The sequence below is a fragment of the Lepisma saccharinum genome, chromosome 14 (genome assembly GCF_977018435.1).
Source record: "Lepisma saccharinum chromosome 14, izLepSacc3.1, whole genome shotgun sequence".
NCBI lineage: Eukaryota > Metazoa > Arthropoda > Insecta > Zygentoma > Lepismatidae > Lepisma > Lepisma saccharinum.
The window spans coordinates 79,538,459-79,550,812 of NC_139242.1; the positions used below are offsets into that span (position 1 = coordinate 79,538,459).

The 12,354-nt window shown below is 36.0% G+C and overlaps 1 protein-coding gene across 1 annotated transcript in view; it reads right to left on the bottom strand.

The window, feature by feature from the left end:
• LOC145998627 (thrombin-like enzyme AhV_TL-I) overlaps positions 1-12,354 on the bottom strand; it is a 57,725-nt gene that overhangs the window by 38,802 nt on the left and 6,569 nt on the right. The window contains exons 4-7 of the mRNA XM_083135085.1: positions 11,857-11,913; positions 7,093-7,155; positions 5,494-5,541; positions 4,298-4,446 (exon numbers count right to left, since the gene is read on the bottom strand). Of these exons, the coding sequence (XP_082991211.1) occupies positions 4,298-4,446; positions 5,494-5,541; positions 7,093-7,155; positions 11,857-11,913 (317 nt within the window). The remainder of the gene's footprint in view (positions 1-4,297; positions 4,447-5,493; positions 5,542-7,092; positions 7,156-11,856; positions 11,914-12,354) is intronic.

Consider the following 12,354-nt stretch of genomic DNA (forward strand, 5'->3'; position numbering starts at 1 on the left):
ACATCCATCTTTGAAAATTACAGAATTCTGAGGAACCGTTGCACCGAGGAAGTACGAAAATCAAAGCGTCGATTCGCGTCTGAACTACTAACATACGAAAGCAAACCTGACGTCCTCTGGAAAAAATTGAAAATACTGGGAGTTGGGAAACGGAGAAACCACGAATCCGTGAATAAATTTCCACCGGAAGTATTGAACGATCACTTTTGTGATCTTCCGATCGTCGATGATAATGTGAAACACGAAACGATTCGTAACATTGAAACACGCTCCACAACTGCTCTAAAATTTTGTTTTTCTTATTTTTCGCCGGAACAGGTCAGAAAATCGTTACAGAAGATAAAGTCATCGGCCGTAGGAGTAGATGAAATTTCTATCCTCATGATTAAAAAAATTCTCTACCACGTACTTGCTCCTATCACTCATATTTTTAATTTTTCTTTAATTACCGGCGCATTTCCCTCGTCTTGGAAACTCGCCCTGGTACGCCCTATACCTAAAACAAACAACATAATAAACGTCAACGATTACCGACCAATCTGCATCCTCCCAGCCTTGTCTAAAGCCCTAGAGCATCTCGTTAGCGATCAAACCCGGGACTTTCTAACGCGAAATAATTTAATAGATCCTCTTCAGTCTGGCTTTCGAAGTAACCACAGCACTTGCACGGCTCTTGTAAATGTAACCGATGACATGAGGCTAGCCATGGACAATAAACAACTTACGATTCTGGTACTTCTAGACTTTACAAAAGCTTTTCAGACAATTGATCATGAAATTCTACTCGCTAAATTATCATCGATTTTCAATTTTTCCGACTCCGCGGTTAATTGGTTCTGCTCCTATCTACAAGAACGTCGACAATGTGTCGTTGACCTATATGGAAAATCGTCGTGGAAAAACATTCCATGTGGTGTCCCTCAAGGCACCGTACTCGGCCCCCTCTTATTTGCTCTGTATATAAACGACCTCCCGACGGTGCTTAACGGCTGTAAATACCATATCTATGCCGACGATTTTCAGTTATATTTCTCTTTCCCCCCGCAAGAAATACTGCATGCAATAGAAATTGTGAACAATGACCTTAAACAAATAAGTACTTGGTCTGCACACCATGGCTTACATCTAAACCCGACTAAAACCCAGTGTATTCTTGTAGGTTCCCCTAGAATTTTGAGCAAAAGAGATAAATCTAGCCTCCCTAGACTCAACGTAAATGATATTCATCTGCCCTTCTCCACTACTGTTAAGAATCTGGGTGTGATACTCAACCAACATCTCACCTGGGCAGAGCAAGTTAACTCTGTATCTAGAAGAGCTTTCGGTGCATTGCATTCACTCTATCGGCTCAAAAACTTCCTCCCTGAACGCATAAAAATTAAACTGGTCCAGTCTCTTGTATTTCCCATTGTTGACTATTGCGACATAGCTTTCTTGGATGTCAATCACGAGCAAGCTAAACGACTGCAGCGAATTCAAAATGCCTGCATTCGTTTCGTTTTCGATCTAAAATATTCAGACCATTTGACATCGTACTTTGCGAAGGTCGAGTGGCTTAAATTAAGCGATAAACGTAATTTCCATAAGTTAATTTTACTGTACAAAATCCTCCAAATAAAAGACCCGCAATATCTCTATAACCGATTTCAACATCTTTCCGACTTTCACAGCCACAACACCAGATCGCGCGAAAGGTCTCTGCTGTCCATTCCACTCCACAAATCCAACTTTTATGCAAATTCTTTTACTGTTACCTCAGCAGGCCTTTGGAACAAGTTGCCACCTGAAATTCATGTCTCTTCCTCAATTGTGACGTTCAAAAAATTGTTAAAGTTACACGTATTATACAATGAAAATTAAATGTTTGATTTCCCTAATAATATGGCGGGTGCAGAGAATGATAGAAGGACGTAAGGCACTAAAATGAATTAGAGTAATAGTTAAGATGAATTATCGTCAAAGTATACCGTTTTGGACTGTGTTTTAAGTATGTGAAATATTGGACTGTGCTTAACTAAGTGTTGTGTTATGTATTTGCTTGTACGTGTGTAAGGGCAAAAATATGTATGTGTGAGTGTGAGTGTGTGTGTCCGTATCTATAGGTTAGATTACCTTTCTTATATGTAATTTATCTTTGTATTTTTTTTATTTCACTGTAATTTTTTATATTTTTTTTCTTCCTTTTTTTTCAATATGTTAATTATTTTCATATTCAATTTTTTTTGTAAACATGGTCAAGTGGAAGAAAAGGCTCCACAGCCTTAACTTCGCCATGTAAAAGAAGACGAAATAAATAAATAAAATAAAAATTTCTATCAGTTATCACTTCTTTGGCCACAGTACGCGTTTCTAAAAATCTGTCATTAATATCATATCCCTAAAACGTATTTTTAATTTTTTTGAGAAAGAAAATAAAAAAGTAAGATTCTTAGCTATGTATTCTTGTTTGGTTTCGTCAAATTCAAATGTAATGCAGTAGATATAGAAATTCCTCTCTACTGTAATGTGTTGAGTGAAATAACTATGATTGTTTTGCTAAATCAACCAGAATACTTCAAAAAGGACATTCTCGCTATAAAAACAGCAGGTGGTAGGGTTAATGAGATTATAGACCAGCTGACAGCGTTGTTAAATTTATTTGGTGCATGTTCTCAATATCATCTGCAAGTTATTCATACAGGGTATTGGTTCAACAGCAAGAGATGAAATTTCTCGTCATGTGATGATTATGTGGGCACGTTTCTTGAGCACTTCCATTCGACAAACAAACAAATTGGTAGTCGAGCGTTCTTGTAAATATAATATATGCATACGCATTGAATTTTTATTTATCTTATTGTCACCATGTAGAAAATCCTGTCCAAGCTGAAATACGTATAAGGCGTAATGCTAATTCAGCTTCCCGAAACAGTTTCTAAGATTGTAGATTGTCACGAAATTTCCAAACTTGACAGTTGACACAAAAAACTGGATATGACCTTGTATTGTAGTGAGAACACTTAATATTTAGCACTGGTAAATAGACTGGAGAGGAATATAACTCGAATATGTTTGGAAAATCCAGAAATTTTTGTGAGGCAAGTGCTTGCTCAAAATACATCCTGTAGTGACTCACCTACGCACACTAAAGCTTCAGAGAGATATAGCTACCTACCAGCTGTTAAGATCCTATGTACACATCTTGAGGCATTTTGGATTTAACCAAGAGAGTTCTAGAAGACAGGCAATTACTAGAATTTGTACTTTCTCAGTGATCATTGATGAACAATGATTGAAAGCAGCATTGACAATAGCAATTGTGAATTTGGGACTAATGGAAACAGAAGTTTTCAAACGTTGAAAATTACAGGATTGCCAATTTCCTCTGTTGTTAATATTTCAAATAATTTATTTCGTTTTTGTTTGAAGTCCACTTTGTACACAGAAAGGTTACGTGGGACTGGGCGTGGAGTTTAAGTTGGGATCCGTACGGAGTTATGTTAACAGTCTGAATGAAGGATATTCTATGGAAACTAATGTTACTAGTGGAACCCCTGTGGCTCTTATTCGCCCTGCCAAACTATTACGATAAATGGTTTACTTGTAGTTATTGTCCTTACTTTTCCATGTTAAAGTCTTCTCCTTGCTATTACAATGGAGTTAATTGTTTTGCCTGTAGTAGTTTTGCTTGCGTGCTTTGAATCAGAGTGGACTGTTACAGAAAGGAATTCCTGAACCTATACTTTGAAGCACCGGGAATATGTTGAAGAATATACACCATACTTGTTAAATACTTAATTTACAGTGGTAGTCAATGTAAATTGTTGGATTTATTTACTTAGCTATGGCTTCAGATACAGTACTGATACACAATACAGATTATACTCTTGGTTCTTTCCTGTCCAGGATAACGTTGGAAGGAAGTTGGCTTATTTCAAGGGTGAAGAACAAATGTATGTAGGATCAAGTCACCAAATAATTTATTTCCTTCCACTTAGTACGTGAACTAAATAGGTGCGATTAAGTGCAAAGAGAAAACTTTTCATACGGATAAATGTACAATCTAGTGCCAGCATATCGTTTCTTTGTTAGATCAAGCAATTTAATAACGTGGCTATGTCTAGATATAATGAACATCACGAGGATATTCAGTAGCAACGACCTAATGCACATAAGGGATAGAAGATATCTGAACATTTGTTAAGAATTACCATTAAGATTCTACAAACATTTATATAACTGATATTTTATTTAGTGAATTAAAAAAAATATTTGACCAAATATACTTGGATAAAATATTGGCTACTGTATTACATACCCGAATATAATTCTTATTAACTAGATCAAGGCAGTGAGCGGCCGTTAGTACCCATTTAGCTGCAATAATGGAACCACCGCAAAAGGGTGTAGATCTAAAACCACAGTGTGGCTTTAGAATTTGTAATGAAACTATGAAAGGAAATTGACCTGAAAAAAAGAACAAAAAACATTATGACGTAAGAAGCCTGTGTTGTCAAAATTTAATTTTGTGAACTGTTCGATGGCAGTTTTAAAATTCAGAAGAGCTAGTTCTTCAATAATATTGCCAATTTAAAAATAATATAAAATTCTCAATTTGTTTTTCTACTTCTTCACCACAAAGTGACCCTCGTATATACGTGTAGCTTGCGTTTGCTTCTATTACTTTTTCCACAATATATGTATCAAATACAGCAGATAAAATATTTGAATAATGGAATTTCTGAAATTTGTCAATGATGATGAAAAATGTTGAAGGAATGTTTAAGGAAGCAGATTCTAATGGTATGGCATTCGCTGACTGTTTGGAAGACAGTGCTGAATGAATGTTACTATTCTTTTTTTGTAGCATGTTGCACAATAACGCTGAGATAGTCTTCATATGCCCGGGATGTTTGAAGTTAAAATGATATCATTAACGTGAAACTACATTCCATTATTTAGTTTCAATTTTCTGATGGCAATCTAGTAAATATTCTTTGCAGAAAATGAAGGAGTAACACAGAAGTTGTAAGTGTTCAATTTTTTCTAATTTTTTTGCAGAAATTTCGTTGTATTTAAATATAATTTTCCGCAAAATTTCATAAATCATATCTCGTCGATAGTTGTGGCAAGTTCACTACCGATTTCTAACCTCAAGGTCTCTCTGCCGTTCTTTTTTCTTTAATCTGCTGATTTATCCTGACCTCACGTGCATGTTCACGTGATCCCTTTGTAGGGTGGGTGATCCCACATGTATACATTGGTTGCCATCTCTCGGCCTCAAAAATCCTAGCTACGAAAATTTTAATATGAAAGCAACTAAGATGAAAGTGAAAATGTTATGAAAACTATTTTAATGCGTTTCATTGTAGAATAAATGGAAGCTTGAAATCATCTTGAGCTCATTTTAAAAGAGATAATTACTGGTTATATTGTGGCTATGAAAGTCATATTCTTTACCATTTTATAGTGTATTACTACAACCTAAGAATTTCAATCAATATTTTAACATACCTATTTCAGCGTTCTCTCCGTTATAAATCTTAGGATCGAAGCCATATTCTGAAATTAATATAATTACCTCAAATTATTAACGACGATTTCTAGAATAAGAAAGTCACTAACAAATTAAAAATGTATGTTTTAATTCTATTGTAATCTACATTTAAAGAATGTCACCAAATTGATGAGTGTTTGAAGAAGGAGCATTGCGATGAGTGAAATTGATCTATACGAAATTTAATTCCTTAGTCACTTGTTTAACATGGAGTCCCTGTTTGGCTCATGAATTCAGTGGTACAGGAAATTGGTCTATATTTAAAAAAAAAAACTTATTTTTTTTCCATAGTTCTTGTTTTACATGGTTCTACAAATAAGAATTATGTCACAATTTTTTCGAATCAATAATTATGAGAAGTCTGGTACGTTACACGAAGGCTCCGTGCTATAAATATGCGTGCACAATCATATTCTCATTTTATCTATTTGCATGTCATAGTTACATAATAACCCATCATTCTAAAATATTAAAATAATACTTTCCGTCTAAATACGTATTATGCATTTTTTATTTCCTCCTTGAATTTCCAAATGCACATGCTGGACTTTTGTGGTCCTAAAGGAAAATCTTAGAAAATAATAATATCTGATCAAGACTATTCGAAGGAAATACTTAGCAATTAGAAAGCATTGCCCTTCTGTGTATTCAAATCTACATTTATGCGGAATAGTTTGGGTGTATTTGTTTGTTTCAGCCTCTTTAAAATAAATTGGAAATCTAACACATTCTAATCGTACAAAGTAATTTCTCACTGTCTCATAAAATGTTTTTGAATTACCTTCTCTCTCTATTCGCTGTACACACACACACACACGATTGCCCCCCAAATGGAAGAGTCCAATGACAGAAAATGGGTGCAGACCTCTGGTGTGGTAATGAGCTGTGTTAACCACCAGGTCAGCAGATGCCTGGAAGGGTACAAGTATTCATTATGTTTGTATATGGAGGGTAAGGGGGCACAAGGCCCAGGGCAGGTTGTTGCGGATAGTGATGATAAAGGGGTATTAATCCTAAATAATGGATTTATTATGAGAATTGGATTTGTCACATTAAAGTTTGTTGTAATGATATATTGTAGCAGTGTTTGTGATACGGTTTTGTGTGATTCAGGTGAAATGGGAAAATATCTGAAAATTTTTGTTGTCACACTTAAGTAGTAAGCCTGTTCTGTCCCTACCTATTATGTTTAATATGTCTGTGTTCATGTATGGGTGTGCGTAAAGGAGGAAGGAGGGAGAATGTGTGTGTGCGTACACGTTGAAATGTAAATGTAATATTATAATACTACCTTCTGCCATTTGAGACTTGTCTCTGTTGACGGGAAATAAATTAACAAATATTTTGAAGGTATACATCTATTTCTCTGAATATCTCCTTAATCATTTATTATATTTCTCACCAGCTACGGTAGTAGAATTTATCAATATTAATATTTCATTTTCATCGATTGAAATACTGCTGAAAAACACTTGGCGTGGAAAATGACAAATATAGACTTAAATCAGATTCTGCAGAAAAAAAAATATGATTGTAAGGTGAAGATTTCGACTTACCGTGTGAAGCTGGCTGACCGTCGAATATTCTGGAGTTTGATTCGTCAGAATTTTGTCCTGAAACTAATATGGAATTATATTATTAAATTTTGCGCAAATGAATAACAATCTTTAATTATGTGTATGCTGAGTAAAATGAAAATATTTTGACCTACCTTGGAACGCCGGATTACCGGTGAATAACTTCGAATAAAATTCAGGAAATAATTCTGAAATTAATGTGGATAATACGAAACATCAATGTACACTTATATAATTCCAAAAACGTTTAAATATATATATTTGAAGCATTGCATTTCAGCGAATTTTATTATTATGTGTGTTAAGTATGCTACCGTTTGGAACTAATTTGAGTAGTAACTTCAAAACTAAAATTACATTCATTCTCTAATCCAAACATTAAAGCTTGAAACAATTATATTTGCACAGGTAGAGAAAACGTAAGAAACTTGAATCTGTAAGGTTCAAGAAACCTTTGACTACGTGGGGAGGCCAATGAATTCGAACCCTCATTATGATGTAGATGAGCTATGGCTCTGAAATTTTAAACAGCTATAGGTTGGTGAGTCAATGACATTTGTGCCAATTTATGTCATTGCGCGTCCTGTGGAACTGTAGTTAGAACCATGAGAGTTAGAGACGACAGGATGTTGGACAAAATTGAGTATCTAGCTGTCATCAGGTCACTGAATCTGCAAGGCAAATTTGAACCACGATGAGATGGCAGTTGTGTATGGTGAGTAATGTCCTGGGCCGTATCAAGGCTTGTGGAGGCCACTGGGCAAAATGTTTTGTGGGGGCCCCCATTTTTTATTATTTTTTACTAGGAACTTCATTAGCTCATTATGTTAACCAACAATTTTCAGCAGTTGAAATGGTAGACCTGATTTTAGAATCAGTAGTCAATCACAATCGAACATATCGCAGATAGGTTTGCAGGGAGAATAGCGCAGTAAAATAAAGTTACAGGACGAAAATTGTAGCGCTATAGCAGCAGTAAAATTCTGCGTCTAAATGTTTACAGTATATTATGAAGAGTGAACACCGTAACTACAATATATAGTAAATACTAAGGTGTTTCAGACAGAAACAGAGAACTGAGCATTAGACTGTTCTTACGTAGATAATTTATTGTAAATTATATTATTTACAATTAAGAGTAAATATGTCACTACATATGCACGGTCCATCTACTGGACAATTACCGACGGGTTTATTGTGGAAATTGTAGTAACTACACTTTCTTCAAGAACATTCCCAAAGGCATAACACTTACAGTAGACACAGTTTTCTTGGCTTTTTCGCCGAAAATTCATCTACTATATCATCGAAGTTCAATTCACGAAGAAGTTCATGTTAGGTGTGAGGTGCATTTGCCTACCCTCTTTGTCACGAAATGATGCGAAATGAACTGCAAAATGCGAAATAGACTCTTAAACACGAAAATTACCGTTTATATACCGACGCGACACATTCTGAAGTCTGAAGTATCCTGTGAGTTATGCAATTAACGGAAAATTGATTATTTCTGCTGTAAATATTTGAGAAGCAAAAATGGACCCCTTTATGCAGGAATAAACTATATATTCTGGTAATGATTTAATGTGCTCCGTATTAGAAAAGATATGTGTGTTTTGTGTAATAAATCAAATTTGGGATATATTCACATTTTTTAAAACCAAAACGTCATTTTATATGGCGCTTTTTCACCGCTATACCAGCGAAATTTAATTTCATTTACCGCTTTTGAACCCGAAATTGACTCTGTTTTCGTACCGCTATTTTGCTTTTTTATTTACTAAAAATATGTGCCTCTAACATTTTACATAGATATTTCCATTGGGATGTCTTACTGATGTTGACATTGCTACTGCTTAGATCTCACAGTTAACGAAAGAAAGTTATGTACTTCGTAGGATTATTTATTATCTTAATCGTATCTGAGAATTGATTGTTTGAATAAGTGTGCCTTTTTTCCGCACCACAGCCAAATCAATCCATGGTATAAACTATACTGACCTTCAGATATCTACAAACATATCGACTGAAAGCTGTGCTACAATTGGATCCAGAAGAGTGTACACATACGACAATATTGAAGTTCTTTTGATTCTTAAAATACAACTTCTTATGTAATTTTTCACAAGCATAGCCAGCTGGTTAAAATATTTTTTTGGTGGAGGCCCTTCACAGCTTCCTTGTGGTGGGGGCCCCGAGGCAATTCCCCCATTTGCCCATAGGTTAATCCGGCCCTGGCAATGTCCATCATATGACACTTTTGAACGATGGAAAAGAGAATTCAAATGTGAGTGCACAAGTCCACAGGATGGCTCAAAATAAGGACACTCACCCAGAGTCAGAAAACCAAGCGTGGTGGCATAATTGGAGCAGGTCGTTATTCAAAACTGACGTGCGATGATTAATTTCTTAGCAGGGGATGTGAACATTGAGTTTGCTATTGACTCAAATTTCTCATTGGTATCTTTCCCCAGCACCAACATTGATTCCAATGAGTTTGTGTCTCGTTCACAGGTCGTATTTTAAGATAGGTACGAAGTACGATCAAAATACAACTCTTTCTTAACTATGAGACTTAGAGGCTCATAACCTTATGCCACGTGCCCTACTAGTTTCCATTTTACTCAGGGAAACCAACTGATAAATAACGCCCAAAATATCACGAATCAGAAATCAGTGGTAATTGAAAACATCAATTGCTATTTAACTCAGCTCAAATCTCACCCAAGCATGCGACCTTAAAGTGCTAGAATCTCTCTATGTGATTGAATTATATCGTAAATATTAACTTGGAGAGAAATAAGTTATGTGTTGGAATGGGTGATTTCTTGGTACATGAAATATGATGGTTGGAACGTACAGTTCTGCACTCTTTATTTCATAGCTGATTTATAAATATATGCAAGCATTATCGACAAAATAGTACAAGATTCGTGCATCAAATTGGTACTGCAGACGCTGAAGTATCACAAAATAGGCGACACCTTGCAAAATTTATTTAATTCTAGTCTTCAACCAACTGTATATGCTCAAAATAATATATCTATTAACTGTATAGAATGTCAGTCTTGATATAAATTATTCATATACTTATGTAGAAATAAGTTTAGAATAAAACTGGGATGATTAGTTAGTCCAGATTGTACACACTCATATCTATTGATCTAAAAGTGTACCAAATTATGAAACAGTACTACTGTCATTTCATCATTTTCTGAATTGGTAATTTGCACCACAGATTATATGTTCATCTGTGCATCCACTCTTCATGATACTACATTAGTACACTTAATAACATGCAAGACTTCGTTTTAACTCTTCAAACATCAACAATTAAGAAGGAAAACAGCGTTTATATTCAGTTCCTTTGTGAAATTGTAAATGTAACAGATGTTAAGATGTTAAAAAAATTTCCTTAAGAACAACAGTTTGACTAAATCATCACAAGAGGCGCGTCTCAGGCTATTGTATCTTGTGCATAGTGGTGAGTGATCAGAAATCTTAGTGCAAAATCGTCCCATATGAGTTAGGGTCGTAGTTTGTAGGACACTTCAGCGTTCCATGCACGGCATAGCGGAGAGACCAGTTCTTACAGATAATGACGATGTGTAAGACGACTGTGTCCAATGCAAAGCCGAGTTTATATGACATTTTTTCGACGGGAGGGACGCCATGCTTCGACGGTGGGCTTGATAGCGCGGAGCTTGTTTCCCTTTATTCCCTTCGATGTTCACGTGACTGTGGACCCAGCCGAAGCGGATTTTACCACCGACAGTTAAGGACACGAGCCGTCGAAAATGTGCTGCTTTATGGAACACCTGGAAGAGAGCGATTCAATGCAATTGGGTTTATATAAGGCTCCTTAAATTCTTTTTTGTAATTTATATATTCAGCTACAAAGAGACATACACACGCGTGGTTCGTTACGAATGTTTTAGTTGCATTTCGAACCTATTGGTTTTGAAGGATAAATTATGTGGTTTCCTTATTTATGTTATGCGATACTTTCAAGTAGTTGTAGGTAGCACCACATGGAGAAGATATATAGGGCCCGTTCCGAAAGTCGCACGAGTTTAACGCTAAACGAGTCATGGTAACTGGCTGTCCCATAAGTGCTCCCGTGCGTTTCGTGAAAGAACAGGCCAGGAGGCTGGTTTGTTCGGTGAAAATCGTCTGCTGCTTGCATGCAACGCGCGTGCATGATGGCTTCAAACTGCACTAGTTCGAAAAATGTATTATAATTTTAACAGAGAGCTATATGAAGCAACATGCACAAGATGAGTGTGCCTTAACTCTGCTTACAATGTGCTTACAATGAGTAACAGTGTTTCGCAGCAGAGTTTATTTCTGCCAGAAGCACATGCCTTCCGCTGGACACCATGCGGAAAATTTCTATAAACAAAACGCTGCGTATGCTCTTTCGTCTAGAGCGTCCCAGAAGTCTGGAAAATAACTGGTTTCACCAGGATCACGAGGCCAGTTACTTTCGTTCGAATCGTTTGTTTCGTTAAGACTTTCGGAACGCACCCATAATGTGATAAATATTTACTCTTCAGAATGATTTAGTCCGAAATTCAAAACTTAATTCTTTTTACTTGTCCCTTTTCAGGAGGTGCACAATACATTATATTAGAGTCGTAGACAATAAACTAAATGTCTAGAAACTACAATAATTGAAAGAACAAAAACGGTTTGCGTTTTCATTTCATTGGTTATAGAAAAATGAATATGTAAGCTGTGCATTACCTGAGCGTCCTAATCCTCCCACGTATTGACGATCTAATGCTTCAAGTAAAATGTTAACTGGAAAAAATAAGTGGTATAATTACGTTTTACAACTTTTACACAACAAAAAACAAGAAAAAAAGAGAATGTTATGTAAAATTTCATGCTATTCGTGAAGTGCATTAGTATACAAGGTTTCGGTAACCTTTCCACCGAAGGTTGCTCCCGGGAATTCACTTACTGCTGACTGGGTGAACCTCAGAGCTACTTTATGCAGGAACAATTTCTGAAAATTTCCCAAATTACATAACCCACCCCAGGAATGGTCCCATGAGTCTAGGACAGCGGTTCTCAATTTTTTTCTCCCTTGTACCGTTTAGTCGTAACTAAGCGTCTAAGGTACCATAGGTTTTCTCCGAATAGTGGGTTTTGGGGATTTTATTTTTTAGCTGCCTGATTGGTGGGTCGTTTTTGATATGCTGGAGGCGTATATCTGCAATAGAGCAAAATGGCATTCGG